The following is a 21,695-nucleotide window of genomic DNA, read 5'->3' as shown; positions in this document are numbered from 1 at the left end:
ATATCTTCGCAGTCTCAAGAAAAAATAGTATATATTTACTACCACTTTAAATATGAAAATAAAATCTCCCGCAAAATCCGGGAGAGTTGGCGGATATAGTGTTCAACTTTTAAGGTTTCGATCTTCAACCCCTTGGGGACGGGTGAGTCATAAAAGCATTCGTACAAAATCAGAAAGTAAATAAATAAAAAACGGTAACTTAAATGCAGGCGTTGCTAATTTGTCAGACTTACTTTGCTTTTACTTTAATTACTGTTCAAGTAAAAGACATAATCATATGTCAAATCAATTTTAGTTACTGAATAATTTTATTTTGAACAAAGTAATGGTGGATTAACCCTTTCGCGCCGACTGTCACAAATACGTGACAGCAAAAAACTGTATCAATCAGGGTAAGAAGATAAAACTGGTAATCAAAGTATTTCTTTAGCAGTTTATTTGTGGGCGGAGTTATAATTTTTTGATTTATTTAATTCACCATTACTTTGTTCAAATTAAAACTATTTAGTTATACTTTGAATTAACATTGATTATATATATGATTAAACTAACAATAATTAAAATAAAAGCATAGTAAGTCTGTCAAATTAGTAACGGCTACATTTAAGTTACCGTTTTTTATTTAATTGCAACTTGATTCTGATTTTGTACGAATGCTTTTCTGAATCACCCGTCCCCAAGGGGTTAAATAAATCAAGCAATTATAGCCTCATCCACAAATAACCTGCTAAAGAAATACTTTGGCGATCAGTTTTATCTTTCTACCCTGATTGATACGGTTTTATGCTGACACGTATCTGTGACAGTCGGCGAGAAAGGGTTAACCATGCCATATAACACTTGTATAAAACAATTTAATGAAATATAAAAATTAATTTATACAAAGTGAATTTCAGAAAAAACATTTAATAATAATTTTTTTTTCTATTTTTTTAATTGTTGAACATTTAAATTGAAAGGCATTAAGGTTTTTGATCTCCAGATCGAATATATTTTTCTTTTTATGTTCCTGAGTTTTTTTCAAAGCCAAATTTATGAACCTTATCATGTATTCCAGTTAGTATGTACTGATGGAATTACATGTTGTAAGAGCGCCGAACTCAAACATAACTGAATGCTCGTTTTCGAAAAAAGAAAGTTGCTCTCCTAGTTAAAGTTATTTTCCTAAAATCCACACTTTAGTTGACAAAAATGACCCTGATATGAAATTAAAATTTATTCGAAAATTCCAAACCAACAAAACAATCTTGTGTTTTGAGTACATTAAGGGAAAAAAATTCCGTTACGTGATATTTTTTTAAACAGATTCCGGATACTTTCACATCATTGATTTCAAATCTGCGATCATTTTCTCTCTACGCGCTACGATTTTGATGCAATTTAAGAATATAGTCCCAACAGGGATTTTTTAAAATTCGCTGGAGTGAATACTAAGTGTCCCTCCTTCTCTGCTACGTTGAGAGTGGTGGGAAAAAGGCGATAATGAATAATAATAATAACAATAATAAATAATTTTTGATGCGATAAGTTAATGTCATCTTTTGTCTTAAGTATTATTTTCAGAGAAGCAGAGAGCCGTGATGGCTCAGGGATAGAGTGGTCATTATGAATTCCGCATCCGACTTGCGCCGATCACAGTAAGTACAATATCCTCAGTAGTTGACGGAGTTTGAGTTCCCTTGCCGTCAGTCCAACCGTGAGAGTTTTTCGCTGTTATTCTCTCCATGTAATGCAAATGCTGCTTAGTTTCATCGTAAAATCCTTCTCGAATGCAAATTTCTCCCAATACTTGATCCAGGAGTTCCCTTATCTTCTGGATTGAATTCGCTAGTCTTCTGGATTGGGTTCAAAAATTGTAAGGCTACGGAGTTGCAAAGCCCAAAATTGGATCGACTGTTCAACGACGGTTATAAAATGAGGCAATCTAGGTACGAATCCCTTTATGTTCCCATAACAAATCATACCTCTGGGGGTACTGATCCAGGAGTTACCTTGTCTTCTGAATTGAATTCAGAATTACAAGGCTACTGAGTTGAACATTAGTAAAAATTGGGTCGGCTGTTCAACGACGGTTATAAAATATAAACACATACGTTCTTTATAAATTTGTACATACAGACAAACTAAGAATACCATTTTGAAAACCATCTATAGATTTCAGATCAAAACTAATTTCTGATTTAAAATCCTCGAACCCAAATTAGATAAGATTAAGTACTCGTATAAAAGTACTTTATGAAGTACTTACAACAAAAATTTGCTCCTCAGTATTATTCGATAAAGAAATGATACAAAAATAAATTTTGAAAGCGTGACTATTGCTACGCGTGATATACTAAAACAGCATCTTTAAGGGTAACTAAAGGTTTAAAAATATCTTTTGTCCTTTTAATTAAATATCCTCATTAACACAAAAACCTACACCTGAGACTTCAACTCAAAGGAATTAATTGATTTCTATTATCTTAGGTCATAGCTGTTTTGGAAAACATAAATTAGCATATGACCTCTAATTTCGTTCCTACGATAGAGATGGGGCGTTTCTTTTGAATCATGGATGGTTAGAATTCATTTCCTGCATTTAATAATTCTTAGTTATTTTAGTAAAGGCTATTGAAAAGGCGCTTACATAATTGATAAGTTCTGATTTAACGGTAGTTTTACTAGTTTCCGATATTTTTAAAACTCTTAAGTGTTTAATTTTCTGTAAAGGTTTAACATTATGTTGTTGTGTTTTTTTCTTCAAATCTAACGTTTATGAATTAATGTTAATAAGATAAAAATAGTGTCCATATTAACAAGTAATATAACTATGTCTTACAAGCTTTACATTTTACTGTTAACACGTTCACTCCGGGAAACGGGAAAATACTGGTAGAAGAGCTATTTCAATATTAGATAATATTAGGGAGGAGTTAATCTATTCTCAACAATACAACTCACAGTAAGGAAATTTATCACGGATAAGAAGCAATTCAATATAAAAATTGCATCCGTCAAAAACAATTGGTAGTTATGGATTTGTATTATTCCCGGAAAAAAACTTAAAAATGAAATTTATTGCTACCAGTTTTTACTCTGGTGCGCTGCCAAGATGAGAAAATCTAGCGTGACACCCCGGCGTGAACGTGTTAATAGCGTATTAATATTTAGTTCTAAAAAGTGTGTGAACTAAATATTCACGTTTATGTTCATGTAATCAATAAATTTAGATGATAAAAACAAAAGATTTGAGAAAATCTGATCTCAAAGAAGAGAAAGTACTAATTAAAAACAAGTTTAAGTTTTTTAAACTGTTCAATTAAAATTTTCGGAAGGTCCATTGGAACAAATTCGTAAAATGCGCAAAATAAAAAATGGAACACCCTGAATGTTTGATTTGATGATTGAATTTTCACGTACTTGGAATTAAACTTCTGCAGAATTAAACGATAACTTAATAATTAGCAGAAATTAACAATAACAATGACCTAACTATAAAAACGCATGAACGACTCAAAAATGCCAATAGAAGTTTTCGCAGTCTGAAAAAAATACATGAGATCCAAATTTCTGAAAATAAGAACTTAATTACTCTTATATAAAACTCTTAAAGGACCCATCTTGACTTAACGCTTCGGAGACCAGGACATTGACGAGGAGGCGATTGCAATTCTTAAAAGAAGAGTACTACGAAGTATCTGTGGTGGAACTCAGGTAAACGACTCATGAGGAAAAAGAACTAACTCCTAAAATCTTTTATGAACTTGATGTTGTACATAAAAATACAAGGACTAAAATAGGTTGGATATTTAATTAGAATGCAGGAAGACCGAAACTGAAAGAAAATATTTTTATCAAAACCTATGGGAACAAAACGAAGACCACGTCTTAAGTGATTTGACAATGTTGAGAAGGACATCAATACTTTCAAAATCACGAATTGGAGGACAGTCACCAAACAGAGGGGCAGTTTGGAGGAAACTCTTGGAGAAAGCCAGGGCCCACCTAAGATTATCGCACAAGTGAAAAGAAGGATTTAATCTTCATGTTTCGAGTGTCTACTCTTAAACTTGCTTATTAATTACTAAAATATTTTACCAATCCGCCAAGTAAATAAGCTTGAAAAACACTGATTTATATTACATATACATTGGCGACCCGAAAATTCCAAATTTCCATAATATTTAAATGAGTGACAATAAATAAATAATAACATTTGCATAATTTGTTACATTTTACCAGAGCTAAAACACGCCACGTCACTCTATACTTCTTTTATATATCAGTTTATCAGGTATGATGTGTTTTCATGAATTGTTTAGATATTTAAGAACTATGTATTTAAGGCTTTAAATATTAAAAAAACATACGGGGAAAGNTATATATATATATCCCCGTTTAGAACGGGAAAAGTTAGCAAGTACGAATTTTCGTCAAGTTTTAATTCTATATTAATTTAATAATTTTAGGTCTGAGACAGGCGATGTTTCTTTCGCTTCTGGCAATGTTAATAGGATTGACCGCAGCAGGAGAAAAATGGAACAAACAGGTAATATAGATTTTTCATATCTTTTTAGTTTGAAATGGGGGGATGTTGCCTGTTTAGTTTAGGCATTGGGCCCATGCCCAAGAGGTTGTGAGTTTGATCCCCACCAGGCGAAGATTCCGCGTGTATTAAATGGTGACTGGTGCACGTTCAATTGGTCGGGTCACAAAGTCCTACAAGATCACATAACAAATCAATATCTCTGGGGGTACTGAATAGGAGATTGATCATTCTCTGGTCCAAGCCAAAATTACGATATGTGGTTGAATAAATGGATGTATGAATGGGTTCGCCCTATAAACAGGCTGTAACGTGCCTAAGTGTGCGAAGTCGTATACTTAGCCATAGATGACGCACTGAAAAACAAGAAAAGCACACTTTGCCTGAAATTCGCCAACCAGGTTTGCTGGTATTTGACAAAGGGTATTTGAAACAACGTAAAACAATTTAAATTATGATTCGGCTCTGAACTTTTTCATACCACACCGTTAATCAAAATTAGTCAAATGTTTGCAAATTTTAGCTTGTAGTTGTTTACCGTTTTTTAATTTACTATGGCGTGTCCGAAGCAGTAGGCATCACTGATAAAATAGAATTTAAATAACAGTTTTAGGAGGACACATATATTTTATACTTGTATAGCTATTGAGACTAAATATTATACAGAGATACCAACTGCTCCGGACATGCAAAAATAATTAAAAAAAAAACGGTGAATAACTAAGTAAATTTTGCAAATATGTGACTTTTTTCGATTGCTTTTTGAAAGGTATAGCATGACGTAAGTACTGTAAAATGGTGAATAATATAAGCCTACGAATTATATAGAAACAGTGGTGGATAAAAATCTACTAAATTGAATTTATTAAACCAAGAATCACAATTGATAAACTACCACTTGAAAATATTTATTTGCTGTCCGGAGCAAGTTGGCATCTCTGATTATATATGTTTATTTTTTTTAAAAATAAAGATTATTAATTTAGTTTATAAATGTAAAAAATATATAAAAAGCGTGCATTTTACTACCATTTTAAATATAAAAATAAAACTTACACAAAATGCGTAAAAATTAGCAGATAAGCATATATTTGTCGAATCTTTAAATTTTTCTAGCTTTTCAGAGATGCCAACTGCTCCGGACACGCCGAAATAATTAAAAAAACGGTAAATAACTACAATTTTGACTATTATTGCTTGCTTTTTAAAAGGTACTATAAAGTGATGTATCATATAAGCCTATGAATTATTTAGAAATAGGGGTGGATAAAAATCTACTAAATTGAATTTATTAAACCAAGAATCACAATTGATAAACTACCGCTTTAAAATATATATTTGCTGTCTTGAGCAAGTTGGCATCTTTGGCTTTTTATTAATCAGTCGGTGTTCGATAACAATCAGTGATGCCAGAAAGTGTAAAGCGTGGTAAAAACTCAATTATTTTTATTCATTTATCATTTTCATATTATTAAATCGTAACTACCACCACGAGTTACACTTCAATTTATTCATATTTAAACCAGAGTCATTCATTACAGTCAACAACATTAGCGTTTCGGAAGCAAGATTAGCGTAGTAGCGTATAAATCCCAAGTTTAAAGTTTCTTAAAAAGATTTTAAACTACCACGATTATCTATACTTTTAAAAAATAAGTAGTTAAGATCTAGTTGTTTGCTAATTATGCTCATAAATGTCTTAATAGTTTTGTTCTTAGAAAATTCTGCTAAACTTAATTGTTGCTTTACTACCACTTTTTAAAATCTTTTTCAGCGATCATACATGTTGGCAGGTATGCACTTTCAATAGTAAACTGGAAAAAAAAAATCTTTATATTATAAAATGCTCCTAATTTTAATCCTTTTTTTATATGAAACTTCGAATTTAATTAATCTCCACTCCTTGCATATCTAGTTACCTGTATCAACCCTAAATCTACAGATCACTTTTTGTGGGTTAAATTATACTTATATAAAATAACATTAAATAATAATAACCAAAATATGTTAAGAATTTCAGCTATTACAATAGTTCTAAAATTCCAACCGGAAGCAAAACATGCTAGATTTACATCTTGCCAGTGTTTTAGTTGGCACTAACAGCAATGATATTTCATAGCTCATAGCAGATTCATAGGAACTACAAAATTTTCTCGGAATGATCACGTCTTCAAAATTAAAGGTAAAGCACTTGCTGCAGTATTTAAACTTCTATATTTTCAGTTCAGACTGAAAACCCTCTTTATCTACCCATGATTAAGACCAATCCCAACATACGCTTCGCCTTCCTGATGCAATGTATCAGCTACTACACTTGAAGTTGAAACTGAAAATATTTTTTATCTACACATGATTAAGACCAATCCCAACATGCGCTTCGCCTTCCTGATGCAATGTATCACCAGCTCCACTTGAAGTCGAAACTGAAAAGGTTCTTTATCTACTCATGATTAAGACCAATCCCAACATACGCTTTGCCTGCCTGATGCAATGTATCACCGTTCCCCAATGAGGTGGCACCCAATGATACCCCAATGAGGTGGTGCACCATCTTGTTGCAAAAAGACATGTGGCTGAAGCTCTTCTAGTTGTGGAAATACGAAGGTATCATCCAATGCGAAGATATGTGTGGGTATCATCGTTCGTAGTTCTTTGAATGACCATTTACCAGGAAGATGGATTGGGCGAGGAGGTCCTATTCTTTGGCCACCCAGATCACCTGCTTTAACGCCGCTGAACTTTTTTCTTTGGGGATTTATAAAAAAGACAATGTTTATAGGAGGATTGTGTCGAACATTGATGACCTAAAAGCCAAAATTACAACCGCAATAGCCTCTGTGGATGCCGACATGATTGTCGCTACCTGGCATGAAATTGACTATCGACTTGATATTCTTCGTGCGACGAAGGGGGCACACGTGGAAGTTCATTGACAAGGGTCATGAAACTTTTTGAGTCTATCTAACCATTTATGTTATTAATTTTAATCTATCTTTATTATTTTATGAGTTATTTAACATCAAAATGGGTGCGGGACTTTATAAACACCCTGTATTATTTTCTCTGCTTGAAAAAAAGTTAAAAGGCTCATACGCTAGGAAGGCATACATCACCATTCAAAACTTTATGATCTTCACTAACATATGACTAAATTAAACTCAAGTTAAAATTGCAGTGGAGCCTAATTTAATGATATTTTGCTATTTGATTGGTTATCAGAAGATGTTAGAATTATGGCCTACAGCAGCGTGTTTCTGCAAGGATGAATTGCTCTTCATCACGCTGAAAATTAAAACTTAACTTATGTAGCAGGGATGCCAACTGTTTAGCTTTCTTGTAAAGGTTTAATAAATTGGTAGCAAATAAAACAGTGAAACTTGTAGAATGAGGATAATTACTCCCATTCTTACGAAGCGTTACTACGAGATACGATACAATAAAATTGTATTTTGTCTGCTTTCAATTTTTGATATGTGTTGGAAAAAAGATTACCTATAATGAAAATACTAAGCTAAAAATAACTTAAATTTTGCTACCACTGGAAAATATGTTTTTACAAAGAGGAGCAATTCGGTAACTCTGACAAAGTGGCAAAATGTTTCTTTTCTACTTTATTCCACTATTTGCATTTCAATCGCTACAAGGCTGGAAGTATGTTTCTTTTCTACTTTATTCCACTATTTGCATTTCAATCGCTACAAGGCTGGAAGTCCATGATGAATGATAAAAAAAAGATGCAAGCTACTTTTGTTAAACAATTCCATGAGCAAGATCTCTATCGTTCATTAATGCATGCATCAGTTAAAATTGAGAAATTTCATGAGTTAAAATTACTTTACATATTCTACCCGCATGGTTTCCGCGTCATTTAAAAATTATCAATGATTCATATAAAGCTGGTTGAAAACCATTCTGCTCACTTGCGGAAACACTGTTTCAGAGCTGCCAACTTCTGCACTTTTGCAAAATATTTTATTGAGTGGTATACAATCAGAGATGCCAACTGCTCCGTACGCTCCAAAATAATTAAAAAAAACGGTAAATAAAATTTGACAAATATTTAACTATTTTTGCTTGCTTTTTAATAGGTATAACATGACATAATTGCTGTAAAGTGGTGAAATATATAATCCTATGAATTATCTAGAAATAGTGGTGAAGAAAAATCTTCTAAATTGAATTTATTAAACCAAGAATCACAATTGATAAACTACCTCTATAAAATAGATATTTGCTGTCCGGAGCAAGTTGGCATCTCTGTACAATTAAAAGCTAAATCTTATAGAAATATTGGTAAGTTTGCCAACATTTTAAAAGCCTCACCTTAGGAAGATTGGAACAAATTTGTTTTTTCTATAACATTCGATTCATTACAAGTAGTGGTGTAAAAAATAATTTTAAATAAATTTTATCAACATGATTTAAAATTTATCAACAACAACATATGCATTAAAGAATAAACTTAGCTGCCACTAAAAAAAAATTTCCCGAAAAGAGTAGTCAGGCCTGCTGTTTTATCTAATATGTCTGCTAGCTCTCACCAGCAATTTAGTATTAAATTCCTGATAAGATGAGTACAAGTAACAACGGAAAAACCGCAATTATTCAAACAAAATTATGTAAATAAAAATTGGTAATTACTCTTTAATTAAAAGATTTTTCAGTATGAGATGTCAGCCTTTTGCATTAACTTTTAATTTATTTACATTAACCCTTTCGAGCCGTCACAAATACAGAGATGCCAACTGCTCCGGACACGCTAAAATAATTAAAAAGAACGGTAAATAGCTACGAAGTAAATTTTGCAAATATTTGACTATTTTTGCTTGCTTTAAAAGAGGCGTATCATTACTTAATTACTAATGAAGGCGTATCATTACTTAATTACTAATGAAGTGGTGAATTATATAAGCCTACGAATTATTTAGAAATAGTGGTAGATAAAAATCTACTAAATTGAATTTATTAGACCAAGAATCACAATTGATAAACTACCACTTTAAAATAATTATTTGCTGTCCGGAGAAAGTTGGCATCTTTACAAATACGTGCCAGCATAAAACCGCATCAATCAGGGTAAAAAGATAAAACTGGTAACCAAAGTAGTTCTTTAGCAGTTGGGCGGGGTTATAATTGTTTTATTTAATTAATTCACCATTACTTAGTTCAAAATAAAATTATTTAGTTATACTTTGAACTAACGTTGATTATATATATGATTAAACTGACAATAATTAAAGTAAAAGCAAAGTAAGTCTGTCAAATTAGAAACGACTACATTTAAGTCACCGTTTTTAATTTGCATTTTGATTCTTTACGAATGCTTTTGTGAACCACCCGTCCCCAAGGGGTAAAAAAATCTATTGTACTCTACTGACTTCATAAAATTGGCAGTTACTGGCTTTTTTAACTTAAGCAATTTTCAAGATGAGATCTTCGCTTTTTGCACTCAGCACACTTTAAAATGCTATTTAAATTAATGTAAGCACTAAATTAATTTAAAATGCACAATACAATATTACTCTGTAACAGATAATAATAACAAAAGAATGCTGGGCGCAAATACTAAAATACAAAGATTTTATATTACAATGAAGTCATCACCCATTAACTTTAAGAATCCGTTGCATTCTACTAACCTCAAAAAACTGGTAGTCATTATTTTTACCTAAAACAATTTTCAATATGAGGTTTTATCCTTTCGCACTCTAAGCACTTCGAAATAGTATTTAAATTAATGTAAGCACTTATTTTATTTAAACTATACAAAGATATTTTACTGTGTAACAGACAATAATAACAAATGACTGTGATAACGAAATACTAAGATAAGAAGATTTTAAATTTCAATGTGATGTTTCTTGAAGTCATCATAAATTAATTTTATCTATTATAGTATATTTTATCTATCAATTATATTTTATCTATTGCTCTCCACTGACTTCAGGAAATTGATAGTCATTCTTTTTAACGATAGCAATTTTCAGTATGAGATTTCAACCTTCTGCACTCCGAGCACTTTAAAATGCTATTTAAATTAATGTAAGCACTAAATTAATTTAAAATGCACAATACAATATTACTATGTAATAGATAATAATAACAAAAAATATAGCATGGTTTTACCCTGTAGGTCAATAATCGTCAATCTTTCGGTCTTCGGGGACTACCAAGTAGTTATCTCAGTTTTTTATAAAAAGGGAAAGTTTTTCAAGTGATTAAAGAGAGTTTTTAAAGATCACCCTCCTAACAAAATTGACGTGTTAGAGTAATTTTTCAAAAATTATACTGACTTTAAAAGTTATTCAAATGAGCACACCATATGCTTCCGATGAAATATATATATATAAAAAAGTAAATTATGGATAATGATTCATTTATATTTACTTAATAATAATTATTATAAAAGTAATAATATTCATCCAATGTGACGTACCAGCTTCAAATGAGTGGGAAAATTTTGACTGACGCAACCAAAGCAAGCATACGCCTTCACTAACAATTCTATCACTGACGTGAAAAATTCTTTCAGTAGTCTTCCATAATTTAGCGATCGCTGCCGTAGATTATATAATATTTTATCACCAACGCTAAATATATGGTTCACATTGCAAAAGTATTTCTTGTTCGTAATAACTAAATTTAGAAATTTTCTTCCTAACCCAGACGTTAAATGATCTTTTGGATCAAGTTTAAAAAAAGCCATATTTGTGGAAAACATTTAGAGTAAAACTAATCCACATTTGTGGGTTATTGATAGAAAAAACCACGAAAATCTAGTATCTGTGCTGGATTATATAACATTCTAATTTTTGGAAGTAAGAAACGTAAGAAAAACAGAACAGGGGAAGGTTTGAACTCCCATATACCCTGATACTCCTGATACCACTCCCATATAGTCAATATGATATTATCATATGATATTACCACTGAGATATTTGATAAAAAAGAAGGTTTTGGTATATTTTACGTCCCATTAACAGAATGGATTTTACCAACTACCCTTCCGTAAAATTGCTTTCGGATATTTTGCAAATTTTCTGTTCTTTGGATAATCACTTTTTTCTATAATTTGACGTTTCAACTTACTTACATTTCTATGTACCGTTGACGTAAATAATATGTAAAAATATGTAATGCACTCATTCTTACCTAATAAAGCGTGGTTGGTAAATATTTTTAAAATAAGCGAATTTGTTTACACAAAATTTTACTTTAAATTTTTTTTTTTTGGAGAAACATTTCTTGCTATTATTCGACGTTATAAGTTACGTAAATTTTGATGTATAATTGACGCAATATATGTAAAAAATAACGTACATATACCTAGTAAAAAGTGGTTGGAAAGATATTCGTAAAAAAAACGAATTTGTTTAATTAAAATTTTACGATAATTTTAAGTATTTTGGAAAACTATTTTTCGCTTTAATTCGACATTTCAGTTTTACTTATATTATATGAATGTTTAGTATAATTTAAAGGGGAAATATACGTTATCCAGACCGTCATCCAGATTATTATATTTTATAACAGTCGTTGAACAGGCGAGCCAATATTTCGGATTTACGGCTACTAATGTTCAATTCCGTAGTCTTGTAATTTTGAACTTAATCCAGAAGACATGGAAGCTCCTGGATCAAGTACTGGGAGAATTTTTGATGGAACTAACCCGCATTTGCGTTACATGGACCACGAGAACCTCGCACGGTTAGTCTAACCCATGATCAGTCTACCACTGAGAATATTTTGCGTCAGCACTGCGGGCGGTGAAAACCGGTTGCGGAATTCGCATGGGAAGGCGAAAGCTATATCACATGGGTCATCACGGTCCGTGCCAGATTATAAATGATTTTCAAACCTTGCGCGATATGGGCTTCAATGATGTTGTGGGTTGTGGGCCAGTCCTAGTCAAAAACACGAATCGGGTTGATTACCAAAATGCCAGACTCGTGTTTTTTGTTATGCAAACAAATTAATTTTTTTTTTAATTTATCCTCCTCAATTATGTAAACCCATTTTGTTCTATAATATGAAAATACATTAGTAATAATATAAATTTAGGACTATCACTTTCATGGAAACTCCTTAGAATCACCCAAGTCACAAATCAATCGACTGGATGTGGTCTGTAGCAAAGATTACATGACGGTTCACATGGGATTTGACCTACCATTCTATGGGGTAGTCTACTCTAATGCAGGGCATCACCAGGAAAAATGTTACCATGTCGCACCAAGAGCGGGTGTGCAGGAAGTCACATTCCATATAAAGTATGTTATAACTGTATTTTAGAGCGTATCCCAAAACTTAAGAAAGATTTGAATTAAATGGAAAACACAGTTTTTTTTCGAATTGTTGATTTTGTTTTCATTGACATTTAAAGTACATAGGATAGGATTATATCTGGAATGGCCCTTTGCGCAAATGAGCTCCATAGCTTTGCTGGTTCAAATTATATCTTTTATCTATTGTTATTTTGCATACATGCGGCACTATCGGTTTATTGACATAGAATTTTGGCTTCAAATAATACCATAGAAAGAAATCCAATGGTGTTAAATCACATGATCTAGGGGACAATTCTCATAACCGAAACAAGAGAATGCGCATCCAGGAAATGTCTGAGGCAGAAATTGGATTGATTCACGAGCAGTATGGCATGTCACGCCGTCCCGTAGAAACCATGTCCAAAAGGCATGTTGAGATATCACTGTATTTTACGGACAGTGTGTTTAGCTTCTCCAATTGTTCTAGTTTCCTTAAATTTTTCAATAACTCTCTTCACAGTTCACGAAGTAAAATCAATATTTCGATCCTGTTTTGTACGAAATTTAGGAACTTTAACATTCAAACTTTCGCTAATTTTGAAATGTTGTTTATCTATGGAACACGTCGTTCTTTAACGCTTTTTTTAGTAAACTTATTCACCTTATTCCTGAGGTTCTCTCGATTATCAGCAGATGGCAGAGGCGCTAATATCTTCCTCTTGATGATATGAATGCATATATTTACACTAATCTGAGCTGCTATGACGTCATAGTTGGACTGCAAGACTACCGGTTAGATTTTCTTTCTCTTTTTTTTTAGGATACTGAATAAATGACGTCAGCTGTCCAACTGTATTTCAATTTAAGGCTGCCAACACTAAAATTTAATAAGTGTTTTTATTTATTCCAATCTTGCATAAATTTTGGGACAACTTTCATTATATAGTACTAAAACATATGAAACATGTATGTGAACATGTATGTGAAACATTTATATTTTCGAAACTAATACTAATGCTGCAGATAATAGGGGAAATTTTAAAAAGTTGTATACAAAAAGTGTTTTAATGTTTAGTTTCTTATCTATTCCGTAAACAAAATGTTCAATTTTGTAATACTCGTAAATTTCTTCATCGAACTTAGCCGTCGATGTGCATATCTATGAAGCGTCAAGTTACACGAGAGCTATAACCTATTGAAGTATTTCAAATAATTTATTTAACTCCAGTAAATCAATTATTGTGTCTCTTCTGTACTTCTATACATCATGAAAAACTTTATTTTGGTAAAAATAAGAGTTTCTTTCAAATGTTTATTTAAAAATGACGAATCCATCGTTAGTTTTAGTTAACCAATCACCATTTTCTCTAAAAAAAAATTTTTTTTTTTAACTTGGCGATTTTGACAAAACGTGATAACAACTAACTGGAAAGAAAAGGTGTTCTTATAGATTAATTAGCTACAACTACGTTAGCTATCAAATTTTTTTATACCTTCAATAAACTTAGCTTTTTTAATATTTTTTTATCCCCATTTTCCAGTTGTTAAATGTACAAAGTCACTGTTTATCTCATAAGCTTACACCCCTACACTGAAATACTAGCTCCAATCAATATTTTAAATTTTATTTAAATAAAATTTAAAGCAGGCTCAATTTGTTTAACTTTGCTAGTACAGGTCTTGCATAGTTGTTTAAATTATTTATATATTGCGGTGGTCAAAATCCCTAGGAATCAAATTCTCTATTTTAAATGTAAAATGGTAAATTCTACCACTCTATGTAGTGGAGAAAAATATTATGCCAATTGTTATGAAAAGGGTTGACACTGTGAAATAAAGAAGTAGACATCCTTTGTTAATTATACTCTTTAGTTTATTATAAACCTATTGCTATTGTTAGAGAAAAAGATCTAAAACTTAATGACATTGTATTGAAATATTCTTTAAAGGCAATTTAGTATGTTTTATAATTATAAAGTTAATATTTGTTATGGTTGATTCTGAAAGATGGCGCCACTACTGACTAAATCTGAGGTTGAATTGTGGCACAAGGAAAGATTTTCAAAAAGTACTAAAAATGTATATGACGCTGCCATCTAGCTGCATGCTAAGGTATTATTAATTGTAATTTTTAGAATTAAACACACAAGGTCTGCAAAAAAATTCTAAAAATATTAGAAAAAAATTGGGAACAAATCTTTACAACTTGAATAAATGTATTTATGGAACTAGAATTGCAATCGAATAAATTGACTCGTAATTTTTAAATTAATTAAACTCGAATAATAATTTTCAGCAAAATTGTTTTATATTTATACTTAAGCGGTTTTTATCCTCCGGACGGAACTCAACAGTCGAAATAATAGAGGTGGGAAGGATGCATTTTATACGTGATTTTAATCATTTTAATTTAATTTTTTCAAAAAAAAAGAAGAAAAAACTGAGAGTTGCTTCTTACTCTATTCAACAGTTTCCTCTGAAACATGCAAAATACATGGCAGTCACCTTAGAATTTTAGATATAAGGCATACAGTATCTTTTAGGTCATTCTGACAAATTTTTTGCAATACAGATGAGTTATTAGCAGTTTTTAAATGTTAGTTGAATAATTTAAATTTGTCCGTTTTTAGATTTGTGATAAGTATCTCCGCTTTTGTGCAATTTATATGAACTTTTCAGCTCCATCAAACCATTTTCATCAGTTTAAACTGTAATAAAGTTAAATTTTAATAGACGTGAAATCTGAAAAATGTTCATTTTGAAACTGCTAACTCAAAACCCTAATTTACACATTATTATTGCTTTAAGTTCTAAACATTATCAAGCACTCTTAAAAAGCAATCCCTATTAAATATTTTTAAAGTAAAATACTATCTAACAAATATTTTAATGAACTGACTTTATTATTATTTATAAATATGATTGTCGATTAATTAAAAAAAAATCATGAAAAATACATTTACTTAGAAGATATATTAATAGCAGCACTAGATAAAAATATTTCATCGTCTTACTTCTGAAAATTGTGATTAAATAAAAAGTCAATAGATGGCAGCATCATGATAAAATTTTTATCTTTTTCCCTGTAAACTTGTATTTTATCTACCCTTACAAATTCCTTGATACATTAATAGTAAATTTTATAATAATTTGAAAGTTTCAAATATTATTATAATTTTGTGGCTTATAATTTAAATTATCAATTGAACTTATTTTCAGCCAGTATTATCAATATTATTTAATTTTAGGACAAAATGAAAATAGTTCCAACATTTTGCAATAGATGTCGCTTTTCAGTATAGCAGGACCAACTTTTTTCAACACTAACGAACCGTATTTAGAATTAGTTATTCAGTGATGAAAAAACAGTATGTTAAAAATGATATTAACATCGATTATTAATATTATTTTTATTGTTCATTTCATGTTTTTTTTAATAAGTTGTTTACAATTAGAGCTATGTTATACATTATAAATTATATAGATTTAAAGCGAAAATCTTGCCTACTCTTCAATGTCTACTTAGTCTTTCCAAGGCCAGCTTCGTAAACGCTTAGTTTGAAAATGGTGCGAAAAGACAATATGGAGAAAAGCCTTTGTGAAAATGAAAAGCGTTTATGGTCTAATTCTTTAATTTTTAAAAACTTATTACAATGCTGCATTAGCTGGGCTCATAGAAGTTTGCAAAAACTGAGAATAAGGCAGTAATTTTGATAATTTATTCACATAAAAGTCTAATTAGTTCATATAGTTTCAGAAGCTATAAGTTAAATAAGATTCGATTTTTTTCCCTACAGTTGAGAAATTTTGATTCAAGTTGTATCCTAACTTCATTTGAGTATTTTATTTTAAAATTTTGCTGACACTTATTTAAATTTGGTGGAATCCTAGGAGCGCTCTGTGTTGCAGGAAATACTTTATTCCAAGGGTTAAAATAACTTTTTAATACTTAGTTTATTTATTGATTTTTTATTTCAGATACGATAGCTGTGGAACAATAGAGGATCTAAGTGGTAAATTTCATGAAAACACTATAATTATACAGTATGGTGAAGATATTCTCGAAGCATGGGATGAGGCGAAACGCCTCAGATGTGAATGGTTAGAATCGTTCGAGAAACCCTCATCCAAGCCCACATTAGCTATATCTGACATAGACGTCGTTGAACTCAATTTTCAAGGTAACTCTCTTTTTGATTAGTCACTAATTTTGATAAAGTTTTTGGCATTTTCATTTATATTTTGTGCTCTTTTTGCTTAGTCCCTGATTTTGATAGCATTTGCTCTTTTTGTCCTCGTTTTGCTTTTGTTTCTGATTTTTATTGCGTTTGCATTTTACTTTTGCGCTCGTTTTGCTCAGTACCTGATTTTGATAGCGTTTGGATTTCATTTGTGTTCATATTACGAAGTCTCTATTTTGATGACATTTGCAATTTTTTCAACTCTTATTTCGCGGTCTATTATTTTGATAAAATTAGCTATTTTTGTTTTATTTTGCCCTTCATTTCTCTTCTGTGCTCTTTTCACTTACTTCCTTGTTTTTCTGGCTTTTGCATTTTTTTGTGCCTTTATGGACTTGTTCTTTCTTTCAAATTCCAAGAGTCTAACTTTCTTGGACCTATTGCAACAGGATACACAGGATGGGTACTCCCCGAGGCCTAAAAATAAAAGGTAAAACTGAGTAAATAAATCCTGAATAACTTTTTATCTAATGATTGGATTTTAGCCCTCTAAGACTCAATCTTAAAGGATCGGGTATATTAATACATTAGAGGAAGGATATTTTAAGTTATGAAATCATACACAAAAACGCACTTTCTCTTAATAAACATAACTTTTCATTAACGAATTTGGATTTTATAACCTCAAGGGTCACAATCTGTAAAATATCTGCACAATCTGAAAAAAAAATGGTTCCAATAATAATGCAGGATATTAGTCATTTACCTTGTAAACGAATCGAAAAATTTCAGTACGTAATTATAAACTCGTTTATCCAAAGATAATTTAATACAAAAAATAATTCACTAATTTTTTTATAGTTATTTAAAAAAAAAATAATTAACAGCCGAAAAATATTGAATTTTAAGGCATAAAATTTTTTACATCATTTTTGAGTCTCATTACGTAATTTAAATCAATGTCAGCAGTTATTAATTAGCACATTTACGGTGAAGCCCTCGAATCATTAAGATTGAGTCTTAGTACGGAAAAATACAATCATTAGAGGCATAATTCATTGGAATGCATACTCGATCACTGAATACTGTCCAGTGATCACAAGCAGGACAGAATATTGTTTCCACATATGCTGTTTTTCTAGCAAAGCATTCGCGTACTTAGCCTTTATTCGAGTTAACATGTTTGGGGTGTATTCCGTTATTGATATTCCATGGTCTACCTATTAATCAATAAACCCTTACCTATTTTTTCCTTTTTGATAGATTTGCAAATTAAGAGATGTAAAGAAAGGGGCGAAAGATATTATGCACATCTAATGCCTCCCTATGGAATGTCCACTATTTCCTTTCTATGGGAACATTATTTTTTATCTCCTATTTGAATATTGAATCATAGCAAATTTTGCGTTAAAATAAATAGTGTAATTTCTTAAATATCTGATCTCGTTCTTAAAAATCTGATAAACATTAAAATATAAAATTATTCCGTGAGATTGTAGGGAGGGAAAATGCAAGCGCGAACTATTAAGCCGTGCTGTATATCGCGTTTATCATATATTTAATCTTCAATCTGTAATAATGCAATTTCATTAAAATTACAGACACTTTATAATATTATAAAACTTAACAAAATTACATTCATTGATCTTCGACAACTAATATTTTAAAATGCGCATTTGTTTATATAGGTGATGATATTGACTGTTGGATGGAAGTACAGGAAGGAAAAGGTCCATGGGCTCGACAAGTTGGAGGATTAGTTCCTATAGGTAGCCCACTGACATTAGTCATCGCCATAAATGATCACAGTCGAGAGTTTGACATGAGAGTCAAAAAGTGCATTGCCAGTGATGGTACTGGAAATGACATCGTATTAACTGATGAAACTGGATGCGTAGTTAGGCCCTCTCTCCTTACTCCATTTGCAAAAATCCGTGATTTCGGTGGAAAAGCAACACTCGTGGCATATTCACATATTTTTGCTTTCAAGTTTCCTGACAAGCTGGATGTTCTTGTACACTGTCTGGTGGAGGTTTGTCGGCATGGTTGTCCAGACTCTTGCAACAGTAACTTGTTCATAGACCATCATCCTCACCCACGTGAGCAATTTCATTCCCTCGAATCGATAAAACAAAAAAAGTTAGCTGAATTCGCAAGAGCTAAACAACAAATTCAAACTCCGACTCATTTCTTGCACGCATTGGAATCTAAGAAGCAAGAAAAAGTCGTCGAATTCACAAAAGCCAACCTACCTGCACAACAGCCTCATACTTTAGAATCAAAGAAACCTCAAAGACCAGAAACATCTCAGTCTAAACCTCATCCACTTCCTCACGCTCAAGAACCTTCTCAGAGGAAGCGTCCGCTTTATCTTACTAAAGTACCGGCTCATGCTCTAAAAGGTCGGCAAAAGAATAGAGATTCTTTAGTAACGGCTGAACAGAAATTACATCTAATATCATTAAATACAAGTATTGCTTATCCTGAAAGAGACACCACGGCAACCTTCAAGGAAGTGTTGCCCAACATTGATCCATCGGTAATCCCATATGGACACAAAATTCCAAAAACATCATCATTTCCAGTAAAAAATTCCAAAATTGAAACTGGCATTGAGTCTAACTCAGAGCTAGATATCAAAGCTGCTGCAACTCATAACGTGGTTAACCCTCTAAACCCTGTTTCTGTTGGGCAATATCATAAAATTATCGGCCACGATGCTCACTGGATTGATTATGGTAATGAAAAGCAGAACCAGCAGCATTTGAAACACCACATACCTATTTTGAAAGAAATTCCGGACCTACCTCCTCAACCTGAGCCTTCATTATGGACTGCTGATCAAGTAATCCCAATCGTGAAGGATGCAACTCCCCATCATAAACAAGCAATTGTTAAAAACGAGGGATCAATTTTTAAGAGTAATGTGCAACAGAGTATTAAACCTTTATCGTATATTCCGCAACCTGAACCATCTGCCTGGTCAGCTGATGATGTAAAGGTTTTGACTAAAGAGGAAGTATTTCATCAAACTAACAAACACTTTAATAACCACCATGAGAGTCCAATCAGAGAAAAATTATCAACGAATAGTCATAAAAATGATTATTTTTTCCCTGGTCCTGAAGAACCCAAACCAGAGCCGGCTCCTTGGACATTTGAAGAGGTTCGTCCTATGCACAATCCTGGAGTTCTTCGTCCCCACATAGAAAAGAAACGCATAGAAGAACCAAAACCAGAACCTGCTCCTTGGACATTTGATGAGGTGAAACCATTAACAAAAGAAGACTTAAAATCTCACTCATTAAACTATAAATTAAAATCTCAAACACATTCGGATGGGGTACTTCCACTATACAAAGAAGCGTTCCATCCTCAGGAAGGACCTACTCCTAATCCTTTCCCTGAACCTATTTATGTGCCCAGATATACCCTTCCGCCTACAAATATGTCATCGGCAATGATGTCAAAAATGATGATGATGATGCCGACCCTCTTACCGTTCACGTACCAGACTGCTAGGTGGCCTCAAAAGACGACGGCTCGTGATCTAAAGCAGGATAAGCGGCACTACCCATATCCGATTCCGCAATTTACCCACAAACAACAAATGATGATGAGCGTTATATCTGATCGCAGAATGGACTCAGAAGAAGATCTAATTTATGAGGACAATCCTGCTTCTAAGACGGAAGCTAGTAAAGTCGATGCAGATCGCTTACCAAACTCCGAAAAACACCAGACTGACACGCTTTATCAGACAACAAAACAATCATTTGATCATATGGAAATAAATGACGAAACTGATTCGAAAACTTCCAACACTCTTCCAGCCCCCAATCAAGCAGGAGATGCTTCTCCTGCAATGAGGTCCCCCATTGCGGGATTCGTACCCCCATCACTGGACGATGGTGGTTTGGGTCTCAAACCAGACAAAGACAGAACTGGATATGCACCAAGAGCACTGAACAGGAAAAAAAGATCCTCCGAGCCAGTGTTTGGCGTTAAACAGAGATTCCAAGCGATAGCTCCGTCTGACTTGGCTTTCGAATTTAATCTCACCAGAGAAAACATGGCGATTTTCAGAGGTCGAAGGGAAGAAATCGTTTATGGCGTGTGCATGTCCCCAGCAAGTATGAGTGCTAGCGTAGGTCTCATACTCATACTGACATTATTGTCTATCATAGCTTCTCTTGTTCTGTATGAGCACAGTTGGAGACTCAGTAACAAGACACAGCATTTATCACTGTTACACAGAGCTTTTAATGGCAGATTTGAGGCTCTATACAGAGTCCCTGCTCAAAGACATGAATTAACTACTCGAGATATAAGATAGGTGATTGTGGTAAATGTAAAATATAAAAGTTCAAATATAGACTTATTTAACTTTGGCAGCTGGCTGCTGAATTATGGAAACTATTGGTGAATTTTACGAACAAATAAAACCAAAAACTAACTATTTATATATATTTCTGTGTTTTTCTTTGTTTGAATAAAAAGATTGTTGCTCAGTTTTAAAAATTTCATTTTTATTTTATAAATTTTAATGCGTGTATGTCCTGCAAACAAATTTTTTTTAAAATTATATATCTCTTATAATTAGTTTCTCAATACCTGCCTTTCTTACGGGCTGAAAAATCGTATTAATCATTCAATATTATTCTATTCAAAGTTACACCAGCTATTACAAAATAAACTAAAAGCTGTTTCCAAAGAAAA

General features: G+C 32.2%; 2 protein-coding genes across 2 annotated transcripts in view; one reads left to right on the top strand and one right to left on the bottom strand.

Moving 5' to 3' along the window:
• Window positions 1-17,453, bottom strand: part of LOC107451110 (uncharacterized) — a 114,153-nt gene extending 96,700 nt beyond the window's left edge. The window contains exon 1 of the mRNA XM_071182004.1: window positions 17,327-17,453. The gene's annotated coding sequence lies outside the window, so the exon portion shown is untranslated. The remainder of the gene's footprint in view (window positions 1-17,326) is intronic.
• Window positions 1-21,487, top strand: part of LOC107451107 (uncharacterized) — a 26,993-nt gene extending 5,506 nt beyond the window's left edge. Inside the window, exons 2-5 of the mRNA XM_043045489.2 lie at window positions 4,452-4,531; window positions 12,590-12,798; window positions 16,774-16,976; window positions 18,665-21,487. Of these exons, the coding sequence (XP_042901423.1) occupies window positions 4,452-4,531; window positions 12,590-12,798; window positions 16,774-16,976; window positions 18,665-21,312 (3,140 nt within the window). The 3' untranslated portion in view covers window positions 21,313-21,487. The remainder of the gene's footprint in view (window positions 1-4,451; window positions 4,532-12,589; window positions 12,799-16,773; window positions 16,977-18,664) is intronic.
• Window positions 21,488-21,695: the final 208 nt, after the last annotated feature.

This window comes from Parasteatoda tepidariorum, chromosome 6 (genome assembly GCF_043381705.1).
Source record: "Parasteatoda tepidariorum isolate YZ-2023 chromosome 6, CAS_Ptep_4.0, whole genome shotgun sequence".
Classification (NCBI taxonomy): domain Eukaryota; kingdom Metazoa; phylum Arthropoda; class Arachnida; order Araneae; family Theridiidae; genus Parasteatoda; species Parasteatoda tepidariorum.
This window is presented reverse-complemented; position numbering and strand designations above follow the sequence as displayed.